Source organism: Hyperolius riggenbachi, chromosome 10 (genome assembly GCF_040937935.1).
Source record: "Hyperolius riggenbachi isolate aHypRig1 chromosome 10, aHypRig1.pri, whole genome shotgun sequence".
Lineage (NCBI taxonomy): Eukaryota > Metazoa > Chordata > Amphibia > Anura > Hyperoliidae > Hyperolius > Hyperolius riggenbachi.
This window is the reverse complement of record NC_090655.1, coordinates 98,550,997-98,571,230: the sequence shown is the minus strand read 5'-3', so window position 1 is coordinate 98,571,230 and position 20,234 is coordinate 98,550,997. Positions and strand designations below refer to the sequence as shown.

General features: G+C 44.5%; 1 protein-coding gene across 5 annotated transcripts in view; it reads left to right on the top strand.

Annotated features, from left to right (window-relative positions):
• Window positions 1-20,234, top strand: part of PRKG1 (protein kinase cGMP-dependent 1) — a 1,426,855-nt gene that overhangs the window by 1,345,902 nt on the left and 60,719 nt on the right. For all 5 annotated transcript variants that reach the window (XM_068258259.1, XM_068258261.1, XM_068258262.1 and 2 more), the window contains exon 10: window positions 7,338-7,434. In XM_068258259.1, the coding sequence (XP_068114360.1) occupies window positions 7,338-7,434 (97 nt within the window). The remainder of the gene's footprint in view (window positions 1-7,337; window positions 7,435-20,234) is intronic.

Genomic DNA, 20,234 nt, shown 5'->3' with positions numbered 1-20,234 from the left:
AAAAGCAGTTTTTTTTTTGTCCTTTATACAAAAACCGCCTAAAAGTAAAATATTGAAGCTGACATTGGGAAATAAGGAGCATACCATTCCTGCTCATTTGTTGAAGCTAAAAGTTCTGCATGACAAATGTGTTGTGCTTAAAATGCCCATATAGTGTGAGGCATGTGGAATCTGCTGTATTTAATTCCTCCTAAACAATTTTGATTGGATGTTCGTATAATCCTCTAACTCCAACAGACCCAGAACAAGGATGCAGATTAACGCCTCTCTGGCGTTATGATTATTTCCAGATTTAGGGTCTAAAAGTCTTGCAATTTTTTCACAAGCTTTTAGACCCTAAAAACAAGAACTAAAAATCTACCACAGAGAGATCTGCAGCAGCTCCTGCATATAACTCACTCAGGCACGGGATTATGGCTCTGAGCTGCGGATTTCGATTTGGTGGCAATCTCGAGCCTAACTCGGTATTGCCACTAAGGATGTTAAAGCTTGACCATATTAACCACATGCTTGTTTCAAGTGTGATTCAGGCACCTCTGATAAGAGGAAAATCAGCAAGACAGCCATGCAATTGGCTTTTTTAAAAAAATAAATAAATACAGAATCAATTAGGCTTAACCTTCCTGGCGGTAACCCCGAACGTAGTTCGGGGTAAGCCGCGCAGGAGGTTTTCTCAGGCCCTGCTGGGCCGATTTGAAAATAATTTTTTTTTTGCTGAATGCAGCTAGCACTTTGCTAGCTGCGTCAGCACTTCGATCGCCGCCGCCCCGCGCTCGATCGCCGCTATCCACGTCGCAACACAGCCCCCCCCCCCCTAGACCTCTGCGCTGCCTGGCCTTTCAGCGCCAGGCAGCGGCAAGGGGTGGATCGGGACTCCCTTAGACGTCACGACGTCCATGACGTCGGTGACGTCATCCCGCCCCGTCGCCATGGCGACGGGGGAAGCCCTCCAGGAAATCCCGTTCTTTGAATGGGATTTCCTGATCGCCTATCGCCGGAGGCGATCGGCGGGGCTGGGGGGATGCCGCTGAGCAGCAGCTATCATGTAGTGAGCCCTAGGCTCGCTACATGATTTAAAAAAAAAAAAAATCAAAAAACCGGCTGCGCTGCCCCCTGGCGGTTTTTAATATACCGCCAGGAGGGTTAAGAAATTCTGCCTAGACAAGTGTGTTTTAAAGGGAACCAAGCGCCATTTTTTTCTGCTGTTTGGCCTGGTGCACACCAAAAACCGCTAGCAGATCTGCAAAATGCTAGCAGATTTTGAAACGCTTTTTCTTCTTTTTCTGTAGCGTTTCAGCTAGCATTTTGCGGTTTTGTGAAGCGTTTTTGGTGTAGTAGATTTCATGTATTGTTACAGTAAAGCTGTTACTGAACAGCTACTGTAACAAAAAACGCCTGGCAAACCGCTCTGAAGTGCCGTTTTTCAGAGCGGTTTGCGTTTTTCCTATACTTAAGATTGAGGCAGAAACGCATCCGCAATCCAAAATCTGCAGCAGCCCGGGAGTATGCGTTTCTGCAAAACGCCTCCCGCTCTGGTGTGCACCAGCCCATTGAAATACATTACCCTAGCGGATCTGCACCCGCAAGCGGATCGCAAACCGCAGCCGAAACGCTCTGGTGTGCACTAGGCCTTAGTCCTGGTTTCTAATAGCTATAGGAGCTGCTATGTTCCTCCCTCCCCTTTTAGCTGTCTATTATTTATCCAGGGGAAGGTGTGAAGATAGCATTTATGGCTTTTGTAAAATCTTAAGTTTAGTGTCCTAACTCTCCACACCCCCTGCTGATGAAGGCTTTTGTTTGCTCTATGCTAATGTATGCAATAAAATAATTGCATTAGTCCTTATCTGCCTGAAATCTATGTGGTCCGGCAGGCCTCCGAAGTACGGTAATAAAGGCCTCTACTAAAGAGGGTAAATTGAAGTTTTTTTTTATATTAAGCAACATTGTTGGTATGCATTTTTAATGTGCTATTGAAATGCCCTGGGTGCTATACATGGTGCTTAGTTCATTTTAACACCCCCCCCATGGTATTCCCAACCCAAGCTCGGGGTGAAGAAAACATGCTGCTGGTGGTAATCCTGGGCCTCGGTCGGGGTCACTGCAGGGAGGGCAGCAAAGTGGCATGTAATACTTATCTCCCCGGGATCTGGACAGTCTTCTTCCTGGCTCTCAATCTTTCGGGGTGAGTCATTTGACAGATGGTGATCTCACCATAGAGACTGAGTACGCCCTAGAGTACAGTGATTGTCCTGTCCAGGCAGCTGCTGCTGCGCGTTCTCATGCATGTCCCGTGCTGCCCACCGTTAGCCTGGAGATTAATGAGTCCCCGGTAGAAAGACCGAATGCTTTTTTTCAGAAGCCGCAGTTTTTCTGATTAAAAAAAAAAGTTTCCCATCCTCCTCATACTTTCTGATTAAAAAAGAAAAGTTGCACTGTGGCCATTTTGTGGCCAAATAGTAAAACTACATCTACATACATTTGTTTTATAAAATAAACATGCATTATTACATTTAAAATTAACTGTTTACCTCCCACACCAAAATTACCCAAATACAATTTTTAATGAAAAAAAAATTACAATAAAAAAATTTGAAAAAAAAAAAAACCTAAATAGTTACCTAGGGGTCTGAACGTTTTTAATATGCATCATGTATTATTTTAAAGCTATAATGGATGAAAACTGAGAAGAAATTATTTTTTTTTCCATTTTTTTCATAATATTTCATAAATGCATTTAGAAGAAAATAATTCTTCGCAAAATGTACTACCCAAAGAAAGCTTAATTGGTGGCGGAAAAAACAAGATATAGATCAATTCTTTGTGATAATTAGTGATAAAGTTATTGGCAAATGAATGGGAAGTGAAAATTACTCTGATGCAGAAGGTGAAAAATACCCGTGGGCTGAAATGGTTAAAGGGGCAGTACGGGGAAAAATTTTTAAATTTAAAATGTGCAAACATAACCAAATAAGAAGTAGGTACTAGAAATCTGACAGAAGTGACAGGTTTTGGACTAGTCCATCTCTTCATAGGGGATTCTCAGCAAGGCTTTTATTCTTTATAAATATATTCCCTAAAAAGGATTTAAACAATGATGCTGGCCAGCTTCCCTGGTCGCTACACAGTTTTTGGCAGTTGGATAGAGCAACTGCCATTCACTAAGTGCTTCTGAAAATAAATAAATCCCGAGAATCCCCTATGAAGAGATGGACTTATCCAAAACCTGTCACTTCTGTCAGATTTTTACTGCCTACTGTAAGTGACAGCAACATAGGAGAAAAGTAAATTACAGTGGTGTGAAAAACTATTTGCCCCCTTCCTGATTTCTTATTCTTTTGCATGTTTGTCACACTTAAATGTTTCTGCTCATCAAAAACCGTTAACTATTAGTCAAAGATAACATAATTGAACACAAAATGCAGTTTTAAATGATGGTTATTATTATTTAGTGAGAAAAAAAACTCAAAACCTACATGGCCCTGTGTGAAAAAGAAATTGCCCCCTGAACCTAATAACTGGTTGGGCCACCCTTAGCAGCAATTGCAGAATGCAGAATTGTTGTAATTCAGCTTTATTTGAGGGTTTTCTAGCATGAACCGCCTTTTTAAGGTCATGCCACAACATCTCAATAGGATTCAGGTCAGGACTTTGACTAGGCCACTCCAAAGTCTTCATTTTGTTTTTCTTCAGCCATTCAGAGGTGGATTTGCTGGTGTGTTTTGGGTCATTGTCCTGCTGCAGCACCCAAGATCGCTTCAGCTTGAGTTGGGGTCTTTTGTGGCCTCTCGGATGAGTTTTCTCTGCGCTCTTGGGGTAATTTTGGTCTGCCGGCCACTCCTGGGAAGGTTCATCACTGTTCCATGTTTTTGCCATTTGTTGATAATGGCTCTCACTGTGGTTCGCTGGAGTCCCAAAGCTTTAGAAATGGCTTTATAACCTTTACCAGACTGATAGATCTCAATTACAGTACTTTTGTTCTCATTTGTTCCTGAATTTCTTTGGATCTTGGCATGTCTAGCTTTTGAGGTGCTTTTGGTCTACTACTCTGTGTCAGATAGCTCCTATTTAAGTGATTTCTTGATTGAAACAGGTGTGGCAGTAATCAGGCCTGGGGGTGACTACAGAAATTTAACTCAGGTGTGATAAACAACAGTTAAAGGGGAACTGAAGAGAGGTATATGGAGGCTGCCATGTTTATTTCCTTTTATGCAATACCAGTTGCCTGGCAGCCCTGCTGATCCTCTGCCCCTAATACTATTAGCCATAGCCCCTGAACAAGCATGCAGCAGATCAGGTGTTTCAGACTTTAAAGTCAGATCAGACAAGACTAGCTGCATGCTTGTTTCTGGTGTTATTCAGATACTACTGCAGAGAAATAGACCAGCAGGGCTGCCAGGCAACTGATATTGATTAAAAGGAAATAAATATGGCAGCCTCCGTATACCTCTTACTTCAGTTCCCCTTTAAGTTATTTTTTAAACAGGGGGGCAATCACTTTTTCACACAGGGCCATGTAGTTTTGGAGTTTTTTTTCTCACTAAATAACCTCCTTAGCGGTATGGACGAGCTCAGCTCGTCCATTACCGCCGGAGGGTGCCGCTCAGGCCCTTCTGGGCCGATTTTGTTCAAATAAATAGGTGCACACGCAGCTGGCACTTTGCCAGCCGCGTGTGCTACCTGATCATCGCCGCAGCGCGGCGATCCGCCGTGTGCAGCTGTGAAAGAGGGTCCCCCCCAACCGCCCGAGCCCAGCGCAGCCGGAACAAACCATTCCGGCCAGCGCTAAGGGCTGGATCAGAGGAGACTGACGTCAGGACGTCGGCTGACGTCCATGACGTCACTCCGCTCGTCACCATGGCAATGAGGAAAGCGAAACAAGCTCATTGTGGCGGCGATCAGAAGTACGCATCAGGAGCGCCCTCTAGTGGGCTTTTATGCAGCCAACTTTCAGTTGGCTGCATGTAATAGATTTTTTTCTATTTTAAAAAAAAAACCCTCCTGCAGCCGCCCTGGCGATCTTAATAGAACGCCAGGGAGGATAATAAAAACCATCATTTAAAACTGCATTTTGTGTTCAATTATCTTTGACTAATAGTTAACGGTTTTGAGCAGAAACATTTAAGTGTGACGAACATGCAAAAGAATAAGAAATCAGGAAGGGGGCAAATAGTTTTTCACACCACTGTATGTCTCATTTTACTCTGGAAAAAATGTACTTCTTATTTGTCTATGTTTGCACATATATTAAATTTTAAAAATTAGTGCCCCTTTAATTCTACATTTTAGGGTCTAAAAGCAGAAAAAAATGCACTGTATTTAGATCCTAAATCCAGAACTAATCAGTCCACCAAGGATGTTAAAAGTGACTGATGGGAAGAGATTTTTCTGTCTGTAAGCTTGCAACTCTATAGGCATGGAAGTACCCATCTCTATTCAAGCCATTGGGCAAACTATGGCCCACGGGCCGGATTCGGGTTGATAGAGGTCTGGCTTCGGCTCTTCTCCCCTCCTCCCTCCTGCCGTGCTTAGCAAAATATGTGCAGAGCACGTACAAGAAAAGTAACTTGCCCAATCACACTCTCCAGCGTAGATCTCCATGGCAATGGCGGCGTCATGTGACTCACCATCACTACGTACCAGCGTGCCACATGATACCACCTTTGCCATGGAGATCACCGCTGGAGAGTGCAATTGGGTGAGTTATACTCAATCCTTCCATCAGGAGGAAGGCAGACGCAGAGCTGCAGTAGCAGTGGCCGCATTCTAGAGGAATGCAGCCTGATCCTAACAAAGTTTGCCCACCTCTGCTCTATTATGAGCTATAAAAATGTAGACTCAAAGCAAAATTACACTCTGCATAACATAGAAACTTATCTCCCAACTACTTATTGAGTTCAAAGTTATCCTACCAATCTTTATTAAATTCAATAAAGATTTTGATAACTTGAGAAGGCTGCTGCAGACCCAAACCTTTTCTGCATTCTGTGGATTCTGGTAGTACCCAGGTGAAAGGTCCTGCACGTCTGACCCCTTAGAAGGGTATGGCCTATTGAGTGCAGATCCATCAATCAAAAATCCTACCAATCTTTGGCACAAAAAAATGCTTATTCCTCTGTCCATCATCACATTTAGCTTGTACTTGCAGACAATTTTTCTCTCAATGTTTATTTCCTGCATTCAGACATAAAAGGAGCATGGAAAGCACAATACTGTGGCTCAACAGTGCACAGCTTATTGACTGATGAGGCTATCAGGAGAAAACAAAACTAAAATAAGAAAAGTGATGAGGTTATAATAAGAGTTGTGCTTAGAGTTGTGCAACTTACAATAATTTGGCTAATCTATTGAAGCAGAGGGGACATTTTTACTGTAATATTGCTTTTAGTCCTTCTGAATCTTCAGATTTGACAATGCACAAATATATTGGTGGATCAGATAAAGCATAACTAAGTGTAACTTGTTCACCGATTGTTTTATGTTCAATGCATTTTGAATTGCTAATGCTAACATAATTAATCTAAAAGGTATTTAGAGGAAATGCTTATATGTATTCCAGGTATTAATTCCTAGCAGTATTTTGTCGTATGAGTTCTTTCCATATGTTCAGTAATGTATTTCTGATGGTCATAGGCTAGATAGAAGTATATGCCTCAAGGTCTTTTAAAGGAAATGCATACCACTACCACAACAGTCACTGCTGTTAGTAGGAGGGAGGTACAAGATTATCCCTGCTGTACTAAATATATCACATTGCTCACTGAGATATTTTTGGAGTTTTATATTGACTAGTGCTGAAACAGTCACCCTGGGACAGACTCAAGAGGTTGTTGGCACTCAGAGCTATATGTGCTGCAAAGTGCATTGCACTGTTTAGTAATAGCAGAAAAGGAGGAGATAATGCTACAGGGGAGTACAGGCTAACAGCTTTCAGACTTGCATAAAGTTGCAGAACGTGTGCCCCAAGAATGCCATGATGTTTGTGGAATAACTTATGCCCGATGTGATTATTCAAGTTACCCATCCTCCTTTGTTAAGGACCTGCTACCTCATTTAGGAAATGTGCAGTGTTTTTTTGTCTGTATTTGGCAGATGAATAAATTAACGGCGTACTGAAGTTCAACCACCATGTAACCTTAAAAGGTCTGGTTGCAGAGTCTGAGACTGTGTATGAGTGTGCTAAACATTGTAAAGCCTCCTGAATGGGATACCACTGGTGTATGGACCAATCAAAATCATTTTTATTTGGAAATTATGAAAAATCTTTCTGGTTCCACCAAAGATTCTTTGCAAGTTCAACGTTCTAAAAGACTTTTGTTTTTTTTCATCAAAAAATACAGATATGAAGCGGAGGCAGCATTCTTTGGCAATCTCAAACTTACAGACTTTAACATCATTGACACGCTTGGCGTTGGAGGATTTGGGAGAGTTGAACTGGTAAGTCAGATTTCCTTTAAGGAATTTATCATTTTTTTCTGGCAGTCATTATTGAGAATGCTGCAAAGGCCCTCAGGTGAATGAATTATCTACAAACAAACAAAAATAATTGTCTCTGCAGCGCATAGTAATGAAGTTATCATTGAATGGGGGTGATATAGAGCAATGCTCTGACATAGCATGGAAGAGCATTTCCAGGACATGACATTTAATCAAGGCTGCATTTACACTTTTTACTTTCAGTAGCCAGATGTGTGCTCCCCATCCATGCACACCCTCCCCCCTTTCCTTCCATGTACAACAACTTTTACAGAAGTAGCCCTTATGTCATGTTCAGCAGCCCTACCATCTTCCATATAAAGTGGAATCTGCAATCCACAAATGGGCCATAGCTTTCCCTCTACCTTCCATGGATTGAAACTGCCATGATTCTATTTGCCACCCTCCCTTATTCTAAAACAAACACACACACACACACACACACACTGCCTTTTTCATGTGCAGTACATTTCACACTTCATATCTTACCACGGCAGACTGAGCGGTTTTTAGATGTTAACAGGGCATTCCCTCCAGCTGCTCAACCTCGCATCCCCCATCAGCCTCCTCCCTTTCCACAGGAGGTCATAACTGCTGCCAGCCCCAGACACAATATTTGCAAGCTCAGAGACTGATACTTTCTAGCAATTTATTATTCGATTTCTAATTATTCTTAGATACTAAGGGACTTCTGCTTTAGTGTACAAAAAAGTAAAACCTCTTAGTTTTTTTATTTGAACTGACGACAAAATTAAAGTTGGTTAAGCATAAAAGTTATAACCCATAATCATTATGTTTTAACAGCATGAATGTCAAAGATCAGCTGAAAAGTCTTCCAAATTAAGTAACTCAAACTCCTCTGGGAGTTCCTTTATTATTAAGGGAGGCTTCCAGATTCATCCATATCATCTTCCACCCCCCCCCCCCTCCACCACACCACCAATCCAAGCCCAAAGAGTACTCATGTTATAGACCATGTGGGTTAGTATTGTTCAGGTGGAGAGGCCCGACACTGTTCGGTTCAACCATTTTGTCAATACAACAAAGAATGAAGAATAAGGGGTTGCAAAACTGAGGGGTGGGGGAGGAGGATAATCTTATTCTGAGATAAGTGGTTATATCATATGAATAAGTTGCACAGATGATATGTTTAGGGTTCATCTGCCCCTTATGTTTACCATTAAAAACAATTCAATTACTTAATGAAGGTAAAAGAAATGACAAGAAAACACTTTCCATAGTTCTATCTCACACTGCTAGTTGAGCTAATATTTGCCCAGCAGTGCAGTGTTAATTGAACTACATGATTTTAGTGATCAGCCAACACATAATTGAATTGGATTGCAGCCTCTGAACTGCTATGGCTCTCATTTTGGATCTGTAGTCTTATGTGCATATATTGTGCTCTGAGGAAAAATCTATGTTTTGTATAAAAAGGATGAGGCTGGATTCACAGTGGTCAGTTGTATAATGCATGCGTTAAAATGTGTGTGAACTGCAATGCAGATTGGCTGTAGACTTAACCACTTCCTGACCGCCTAACGCACAGAGGTGGCCGGAAAGTGGAGCCCGCAAGGACCAGCTCATGCCCAAAGGCGGCGGTCCTTGTAGGGGCATGGGCGGAGCGATCGCGTTATCCGTGACGCGATCCTCCGCCGGGGATCGATGGCCGGGCATTTAGCCTCTGCTCGCCGGCCACTTAGCAGCGCCGGCAAGCGGAGGAATATCGGAAACCGGCCAATCACGGAGTATAAGGCACTTTGTTAGGTAAACAAAGTGCCTTATACATGCTTCCTCCTTGCCTCGTGGTCTCATTGTTCCAGAGACCACCAGCGAGGAGGAAGCACTTGTAAGTCTTCACACCACATTGCTTTTTTTTGTGCCTAGCCCCCCTGATCTCCCACCCCAGCCTTCATACCCCCCCCCCCCCCCGATCACCCCAGCAGACCCCTGCCAGCACCCTTGCACCCCTATAAAACCCCCACCCCCCCACCTGCCACTAACTATTGACGCTATCCCTTAGTTTAGGTCCCTAACTGCCTCCTAGTCACCCCTTTCCCCCCCCCTACCTTTAGATCACCCCCAGACCCCATCCCAGACTACCCCCCTATATACTGTATACATCTGTATACAGCTACCTTACCCCCTGATCCCCCTCTGATCACCTGTCTACCACCTGTCCATCACCCCTCAGCACCCCCACCCATCAGAGCAGACCCTAACTGCCCCGCGGGGGCAACCGATCACCTGCCCAGACCCTCGATTGCCCTCATACCCCCCTCCTGATTACATCCCCTGCGCATTGTTTACATCTGTCCTCCCCAGCAATCACTAACTGATCTGTGATCAGTAACCCCCTGTGTCTGCCTCTCATCAGATCAGGACTCAGTCTGCCCCGTGCGGGCTCCTGATCAACCCCCCACCCCCTCAAATCGCCCTCAGACCCCCCCCCACCCCTAATCACCGTCCGAGTGCATTGTATTTGACTGTGCTGTGATTGTATTTGATTGTGCTGCGATTGTATTTGATTGTCCCGTGATCTGCTTCGATTGTCCCGTGATTGTTTGATTGCCTCTGAGACCCCACTTCCCAACAACCCCCACCCCACCACCACCCCCACCCCCATCACCTTCCGAGTGCATCAGATTTGATTGTGCGGTGATTGGATTAGATTGTGCTGTAAATGTATTTGATTGTCCCGTGATTCTTTGATTGCCTCTGAGACCCCACTTCCCACCACCTTCCGAGTGCATCAGATTTGCTTGTGCTGTGATTGTATTCAATTGTGCTGTAATTGTATTTGATTGTCCCGTGATTGTTTGATTGCCTCTGAGACCCCACTTCCCGCAACACCCAACCCCACCTTCCCCCCCCACCACACCCAACCCCACCCTCCCCCCACCACACCCAACCCCACCCAACCCCACTCTCCCCCCCACCACACCCAGCCCCACCCTCCCCCCCACCACCTCCAACCACCACCTTCCGAGTGTATCAGATTTGCTTGTGCTGTGATTGGAGTCGATTGTGCTGTAATTGTATTTGATTGTCCCGTGATCGGCTTCGATTGTCCCGTGATTGTTTGATTGCCTCTGAGACCCCACTTCCTGCCACACCCAACCCCACCCTCCCCCCCAAAACCCCACCCCACCCAACCCCACCCTCCCCCCCACCACCTCCAACAACCACCACCTTCCGAGTGTATCAGATTTGCTTGTGCTGTGATTGGAGTCGATTGTTCTGTAATTGTATTTGATTGTCCCGTGAACGGCTTCGATTGTCCCGTGATTGTTTGATTGCCTCTGAGACCCCACTTCCCGCCACACCCAGGCGTACCAGACCCCATGTGGTTAGACCGCAGGATCCGCCTCAAGGGCAGCAGGGTGGTGCTAGCGCTGATGATAGTTTTCTTGGTGAGGCAGGCACCAGCAGTGCAGCATCTCCTGTACTTAGTACCAGTACTTCTGTAGACCCTGGTGAAGTGGTGAGCGCCAGCATGGAAGTAGAAACTGGTATGGTGGCAAGTGCAGTAGTACCCCCATTGCAGCCACCAAGAAGAAGACGGGCCCGTAGTACCCATAGACTCCCAGAGGTGCTGGCACATCCAGATTGGCAATCCCCTGATTCCGCCGCACCCGTAGTGCCCCCTTTCACTGCCCAGTCTGGAGTCCAGGTGGCGACAGCTCATCTAGGAACGGCACTAGACTTTTTGCAGCTGTTCATCACCCAGGTTCTCTTGGACTTAATTGTGGTTGAGACCAACCGGAAAGCCACACAATTCATCACCGAGCACCCGGAGAGCAGCTATGCTCAGCCTTTCCGGTGGAAACCAGTCCAAGTTTCCGACATTAAAATCTTTTTGGCCCTTATCCTTCACTTGGGACTAATGAAACAGAATGTATTGCGGTTGTATTGGTCTACGAACCCAGTACATCATGTTCCCTTGTACCCTGCTGCCATGTCCAGGACACGATTTGAGTCCATCCTGCGCTTCCTGCACTTCAACGACGACAAAACCTGTCATGAAAAGGGCCACCCTGCTTATGACCGGCTCCACAAAATTCGGCCCCTCAAAATTCGGCCCCTCATAGACCACCTGTCATCAACATTTGCAGATGCTTATACCCCTGAACAGAACATCTGCGTAGACGAGTCCCTCTTACGCTTTACCGGGCGCCTTGGCATCAAACAGTACATCCCAAGCAAGCGCGCCCTGTATGGGGTGAAACTGTATAAGCTCTGTGAAAGGGCCACAGGCTATACATGTCGTTTTAGGGTCTATGAGGGAAAAGACTCAAAATTGGAGCCGGTCGGATGCCCTGACTACCTGGGGAGCTGTGGAAAGGTTGTGTGGGACTTGGTGTCACCCTTGTTCCAGAAGGGGCACCATCTTTATGTGGACAACTAATACACAAGTGTGGCCCTCTATCAGAACTTAAAGTTAGAAGGAATCCGATGCTGTGGCACTGCGCGGCCTAGTCGCCAGGGCTTCCCCCAACGGCTCGTTACCACCAGACTTGAACGGGGGCAGAGGGCCGCCTTGCGTACTGAAGACCTGCTCGCGGTGAAATGGAGGGACAAAAGGGACGTTTACTTTCTGTCCACCATTCACACAGACACGACAGTCCAAATTCAACAGGCAACTGCGGTCATTGAAAAGCCCCTTGTCGTCCACGAATATAATGTCAACATGGGAGGGGTGTAATTCAATGACCAGAGGTTAGCGCTCTATTTAGTTTCCCGGAAAACAAGACGCTGGTATAAGAAAGTGTCTTTTTATCTGATTCAATTGGCAGTTTACAACAGCTTTGTTCTCTACAGTAAGGCTGGGAGAACTGGATCTTTCCTTCAATTTCAGGAACAGATCATTCTGGACATCCTGTATCCAGGAGTCCAAAGTCCAATGAGTACCTTTAGGATTTCACAGGTCAAATCAATTTCTGCTAACTTGTGACAAAAAATAAAATCTTCTATGAACTCCCCATACTACTAACGGAATACCTTGGGGTGTCTTCTTTCTAAAATGGGGTCATTTGTGGGGTTCCTATACTGCCCTGGCATTTTAGGGGCCCTAAACCGTGAGTAGTCTTGAAACAAAATTTCTCAAAATGACGTGTGAAATCCTAAAGGTACTCATTGGACTTTGGGCCCCTTAGCGCAGTTAGGGTGCAAAAAAGTGCCACACACGTGGTATCGCCGTACTCGGGAGAAGTAGTATAATGTGTTTTGGGGTGTATTTTTACACATACCCATGCAGAGTGGGAGAAAGATCTCTGTAAATGGATGCTGGGTATACCCATGGCCGGGGATCGCCGATCTCGTACAGCGCTGCCGGGGACCGCATCGCTGTACGCATGTAAACAAAGGGGATTTCTTTCCCCTTTCGATTACAAGCAGTCTGCTAGCCGCGATCGGTGACTAGCAGGCCAATCACGGAACTCCGTTCCGTGAAGTGGCAGATAACGATCGTGCATGCGCGCGGCCATTCCCTGGGAAACTGCAGCCCCAGGACTTAACATTTACTCACCTTCTGTAAACTGGATATGCCTTTATCCAGTGATTGTTCATTGTTCCTTCCACTAATGCTAATTAATGTGTTTATTTATTTATTACGGAACCTTAAGCATCGTGCACACAAACATTGGTTGTCAGCAAAGGCAGTTGGTGGGGAACGCCTTGACCTAGAATCTAGCAAGTGTACAGCAGCTCCCGACCCTCCTTGATGTGTTGGTGGTCAACGGCATTGTTCTTTCCCTCTCCCAGCCTACTCCATTGGGGGCTGAACTGTCAGCTCTCCTATCCCCTTACGTGGGAACAGAACACAGCAGGCCTGTAGGCTAGTGATGTACAGAACTGAGTGCGAACTGGGCGAAATTTCTAATACATGTCTACCCAGCTTTAGGCTCCTGTCCTCGCTACAGTCCGTGGGTCAGGAGTTCATTCTTGTCTATCTATCTATCTATCTATCTATCTATCTATCTATCTATCGATCGATCGATCGATCGATCTATATATATATATAATATATATATCTATATTTTTTTTTATTTTATTTTTACATTCCTACAAATTATTTTAGGGTGATTTAACATATAATCCAACAACTATTAAAAAAAAATCAAGCATTTGTTTACAAATTCCCTCTCGAGTTAGTACTTATTTGAACCAACTGTGGTTTAAATCCTATCTGAAGTTCTTTTCGGCAGATAAATCCTGCAGTTCTTATATATTGCTGACTCATTAGTAGAGTGCAAGGAGGCACAAATCCCATGTACTGTATAAAATACAAGCCCTGCCACATCACTTGAACAAAATCGGAGGACCGACATCTACTGTAACAATTATATAATATGGCTATGAAATGTTCTGGCATTTGTACATACTTATAATTAGGATTTAGTATTATATGTCTGTAGGCATATGACTAGCTTTGCTCCTTCAGTTATTTGTAGAGGTCACTTGCAGCAGTTTGTGTTTTAGCATTGCAGCAGTTAGGTAATGGACTGTAATTTATAGCAGTGCTGAGCATATGTCCAGAAGGAGTTTCTGGTATGAAGTGCAGGCAGAGCACGTTTGGAATGTCTCTGAACAGCACAGCGTGCTGTAAACAAGGCAACAGTCTCTAAGGAAATACATTGGGGAATGTCACATATCCATAGCATGAATCCTGACTATAAGAAGGCAGTGGGAGAAGCTTAGGTGTAACCAGTGGGAAAAGCTTAGGTGTAACCAGTTTCTCCATGGTAGAAACTGAATAGTGGAATATACACTTTGTTTTCAGGGTTGGACACATTGGGCCTGATCCAATTCACTTTTTCTCCAGTTTTTTCTCCTGGAAGATTATTTTTCATCTTCTGTTTAAAATAACTTTCGCACTCTGCAGTTTAAAAATACAAAAAAAAAAGAGTAGGTGAAAAAGTTCTGTCAAAATTATTCTGAGTATTTTCTTGCTTGCTGGTTGCTTATAAGGAATTTTATTTTTAACTAGTGACCTTAGCCCGTTTAAAAACGGGCTAGGTCTGTCGCCGCACGCATGCGTGCTCCCGCTGCCGCTGCACGCCCACGTGCGCACCCGCCGCACACCCGGCCACCCGCTTACACACCCGCCTGGCTGCGTCCCTCTCATCCTCCCTGTGTGAGGCTGGGTCCGTGCTGCGCTCATGCGCAGTAGCTAAAAATACGGACCCAGCTACACTGAGATGCAGGGACAGTTGCTACGCAGGGACAGTTGCCTATTATTATAGAGGATGTGAAAATATCACCTAGAAAAAAATGTGAGAGAAAGTAATTTGGATCAGGCCCATTGTGTTAAAAAGATAAAGAGAACATGCTTATCTTTCTTAGGCCCAGTGCACACAAAAAACCTCTAGCAGATCTGCAAAACGCTAGTGTTTTTTTAAGCAGATTTCAGAGCGATTCTAGGCATGTTTAGAGAGGTTTTCTAAACATGCCTAACGTTATTTTGAGCGTTCTTGTGTAGCAGATTTCAAATATTGTTACAGTAAAGCTGTTACGGAACAGCTTCTGAAACAAAAACGCCTAGAAAACCGCTCTGATCTAGCGTTTTTCAGAGCGGTGTTCCACTTTCCTATACTTTAACATTGAGGCAGAAATGCCTCAGAAATGTAAAAAATGCTGCAGCCCCCGAGTTTGCATTTGTGAAAACAATGCACCACTCTGGTGTGCACCTGCCCATTCACATTCATTAGCCAAACGGTTTTCTCCCTGCAAGCGTTTTAAAAAATGCCCCAGAGCCACTCAGGTGTGCACCAGCCCTCATAAAGCTCTAAGTTACAGAACTATACAAGTATTAACTTAACATTTAAGGTGTGCACCCACACAGGTACCTCACATTACAGAGAAGTCCTACTGAGCTGATAAAACACCTGAAGTGATAAAAATAATAAAAATAAACTTAAAATAGGTATGATTATAATGCAGTGTAAAATCATTCTCACTTATAAAAGTCCTAATGGGCGATGGCGCCTCTGGCAGTGTCACAAGAGTTTCCTCGAGCCTCGGTTGGTACTGCAGATTTTCACCATCACACATTTGCTCATTGCTATATTTAGTATAGGGAGACTCTGTGACTGGGAGCAATGTGTGCAGCATTGTTCATCATGGATCTTCAATCAAGGTATCTCATCAAGCAATCATGTTTATAATATTTATATAACAAAGAAAAATATATTTTGTAAATATGTTTTTTTTTAATTAAGCTTTATTTTCTTTAGGGTATTTATATATTTGCATTTTTTGCTTAATTAATTGACTTTATAACCCAAAACTATAATATTAAATGCAGCAGATATTTTGGACCAGATATGTAAGGAACACTTTGAGTCCAAATAAGCTTCTGAGCTTATGATGGGTTCACTTTAAGGCCCTGAGAGAGTCACTGCAGGAAATAGTATCCCTGGATCATCTTGTCTTGGGCAACACCATATCACAGACTCACAGGAAGAAATCTAAGAAGGGTAGACTTTCTATTTTTAAGGTTATGACCTAAGGGATATCCTCCTCAGCATCATATAACACTTGCTCAATATTCCACTCTGAAAGTCTTAACTTGGGTGATTCCCTTACATGTAAACAAAAAGGAATCCTCCTTTCCCATTTAAAGTTGGGACTGGTGCAGGAGAAATCGCATTTGACCCTGCCAAATAAATAGCATTCACAAGGCTAACTTACACCTATATAATCCATATTATTCCATTTCATTTTATTTCCTACTATTGTAATAAAATTGATAGTTTGCACTGCCTAACTGCATACTTATAGCTGCTAATTCCCAGATTTCAATAGCCCTGAAAACAGTCAGCCTATTTTTAAAAGGCAAGTTTCTTCCTTTAATTGAAGAACTGGGATGGTTATGCCTAGGAGAATGTCTGGAGAAGTGTATGATCAGTTTGGTCTGGTGATAAATATGTACATTTCTGATTTGGAAGTGATGATCATGTACTAAAGCAGGATGTCATCACAGCAAATCAGAGCTTTGCAAATCTATAAGCTGATCAAACAAATTACAAGCTTCTTCATGAGTTCTCCTAGACATGATCAACACTATTAACCTCCTTGCCGGTTATCCCGAACTCAGTTCGGGGTAACCTGCGCAGGAGGATTGCTCAGGCCCCGCTGGGCCGATTTGCATAATTTTTTTTGTTACAAGCAGCTAGCACTCCTGCGCTGCCTCCTTGCCGGAGGAATTGAACCGGCAAGGAGGTTAAACAACATCAGCGCAATGTGGAGTGATGTTCCGCTTATAGCTGCTGGGTCCACATTGTGAAAGGGTCATGCTCTTTCTCTAAATATTTGTACATTTAAGTTGTTCCTCTTTCTGGCTTCTGAAAATTGGGAAGTGTTTCGTAGCAACATATATATGGCACTGCAAAGAGCAACAACTGTGTGCCAAGTGCACTGGAACATACCAGTTAAATCTTCCTTTGATCATAATCAAACATAAAGTTTCTCTGATTTACAGAACGTTGCACCATCTAGCTCATTATAATCCTGTGTTGATTTATTATAGCCTATGTTTTAAAGAGCGTTTGATACCCAATAACCAGTACTACTAATCCTAAATACGTGAGTGGCTGGAGGAGCACATCTGCTGCTCTTCTCACGTGGATAGCACTTTTGCCTTGCAGTGCTAGTTCAAATCCCAACCAGGGTACTATATCCACAGAGAGTGTTCTCCCTGTGTGGATTTCTTCTAGGCCAGGATTTCTCAACCATGGTTGCTTTAGGGTTACATGACAACCCTTCAGGGGTTCTCAGCTTTTTTCTACTTCTGTGGGACAAACTTGTCCTATTTCGTGGAACACAATAGTCCCACTACTTCAGTGATACCTGCATTGCATCATCTGATGTTTGGAAAGGCCTGGCTTGGAGCTAGAAGACAAGGAGGCACCAACAACAGGCAATAAAGAAGCAGTGAAAGAGGACACCATGTGTCATAGGTAAGATGGCAGCAGAAGAGGAGAACAGCTGCACGGATGCTGAAGTGTAAGCTGGGACAGAAGAAAAGAGGGACATGGTGAGTATTTAAACTCCCACACACTTAATGTGCACCAATGTTTGGAGGGGCTGCACATATTCTTAGGCCAGAGTACCAGTGATGGGTAAGGGCTTCGGTTTTAGGGGGACATACATTCTGATGGGTAGGAGGGGTGGCTGCACTTTGGGAAAGCAGAGGGGTGATATGCTGCATGTGGGAGTACGTTTTGTGCATTTTTCCCACTCATTGGGAGGCACGTGCTGCCTTTGTGGGGTACATTCTGAAGCCAACTGTGCACCAATGTTGAGGTCACTGCACTAGAAGAGGGTTATGCTGCATGTGGGTGCATTTAGAAAAGGAAGGGCGTGGCATATGCTGCATTGATAAAACCCATGGAGCAGGGTTAGTTGGAGGCTGGGTAGTGGTTCTATAGGGGAGATGTTTTGTATGTAGCACACTTATTTAGGAGCCCACTGAGACAGCAACAATGATTGAGGGGCAGTGGCTGCACTGTATGAGGGAAAAGCACAATTTGCTGCATTTTATATATGTGGTATTTGCTGAATTTCATATGTAGGGTATATGCTGCAGTTCATTTGTGGGGTGATTCTTGCATTTCTTATGTGGGGTGATTGCTGAATGTCTTATGTGGGCTAGTTGTGGAATTCCTATGTGAGGCAACTGCTGCATTTGTAACATGGTGTACTGATTGCTGCATTTGTAAAGTGGGGTTCTGACTAATGCATTTGTAAGGTGGGGTACTGATTGCTGCATTTGTAACAAGGAGTACTGATTTTACTGCATTTGTAATTTGGGGTACTGATTACTACATTTGTAAAGTGGTGTACTGCTGTCTTCTTTTTTAACTTTGGATTATTATTGCTGTATTTCTAACATGGGGTACTTATTGCTGCATTTGTAACATGGGGTACAAATTGCTGCATTTGCAAGGTGGGATACTGCTTGCTGCATTTGTAACGTGGGGTACTGCTTGCTGCATTTGTGACATGGGGTACTGCTTGCTTCTTTTGTTACGTGGGGTACTGCTTGCTGCATTTGTAACATGAGATAGTGATTGCTTGGTTAAAAATCATACTATTGTCATTTTACAAAGAGCTATATAGTAGTAGATAGAAGGAGAAACTTCTAAAGAAAATACAGTAAGCCAATATATTTTCCAAAATAAAAATATTTATTGCAGATATAGAATGCAATAATTCTTAAAGAAAACCTGTAACTTTAAAAGGTCCCCTGGGGGGTACTCACCTCGGGTGGGGGAAGCCTCCGGATCCTATTGAGGCTTCCCCCGTCCTCCTCGGTCCCACGGTGGCAGTGAAAATCCTCCCGGAACGGCAGCGATGTAAATACTTACCTCCCTGGCTTCAGCGCAGGCACAGTATCGGCTCTCCGCACGGAGATAGGCGAAAATAGCTGATCTCCGAGCGGACCTGACAGAGATTGACTATTTACGCCTATCTCCATGTGGAGAGCCGCAACAGCACCCCTGCTGGAGCCAGGAGATAAGTAAATCAGCGCTTATCAGCTCTTGTCAGGCTTGTCGAGGGAGGATTCCGGGACACTTCGGGGGAGCCAGTGCTGGACTGCCTGCAGCTACAGGAGTGGGGGAAGCCTCATTGGAACCCTGAGGCTTCCCCCTCCCGAGGTGAGTACCTGCCAGGGGAACTTTTTTTGTTACAGGTTCTCTTTAAGGATTTTCAACCTGCTAACTGAAGTGGTGTCATTTGTTTATGTAAGTTTTATGAGAAGTTCCCTGAATTCCCCCCCCAAAAAACTTGTAAGGGTATCTTGACTCTAAAAAGGTTGAGAAAGGCTGCTTTAGGCAATTGGCTCTAGACTATGATGGACGGCGTATGCTTGTGAGAGACTTGGGGAGAAAACAATTGTGACTACATTTTAACCACTTAACGACCGCAGTCAGCCGATCGGCAGACCTAGGTGTTAAGTGGGTTTCCATGGAAACGGCCGTTCCGTTTCCATGTCAGTTCACGGAGGGTGTCTCCGTGAACAGCCTGCGAGCCTCCGATCGCGGCTCGCAGGCGAAATGTAAACACACGGGGAAGAAATCCCCGGTGTTTACATTGTACGGCGCTGCAGCAGCACCGTAAAAGAGATCGGCGATCCCCGGCCTCTGAATGACCGGGGATCGCCGACATCTAATAGGCTGAAGCCTATCGGAGGCGGCGCATGATGCATCGCCGTCCTGTGCCGCCCAGGGGATGGAGCGGAGGGAGGGAAGGAGAGGGAGGAGGAAAATCGATGCGGAGGGGTGCTTTGAGGAGTCGTCCCCCCCCCACTAGGGCGAAAGTGAGCGGCGGCGATCAGCCCCCCCTCCAGCAGCACATCCCCTTAGTGGGGAAAAAAGGGGGGAAGTCTGGTCACCCTGGCTGCAACCTGATCTGTGCTGTGGGCTGGAGAGCCCACGCAGCACAGATCAGCCAAAAACAGCCCGGTCCTTATGTGGTTAAAAAATAATACCTGTATCATCGTATTTCAAAGAGTTAATTTCAAAGGTCACCCCGAATCAGCTGATAGGTGACATTAGTCTTGCAACCTTCAATAACAAGTACTGAAGGTAATTTGAGTTGGACCAGGCAACCTTAAACCTGAAGCTTAATGGATAAGCTGACTGTATCATGATATCCTACCTACAAAATCTTACTCGTAAGTTGATTATATAAGCATTATACAGTGTATGTATGAATAGCCTAGATAAGTTATTTTGGAGAAATGTCATCAGTCAACA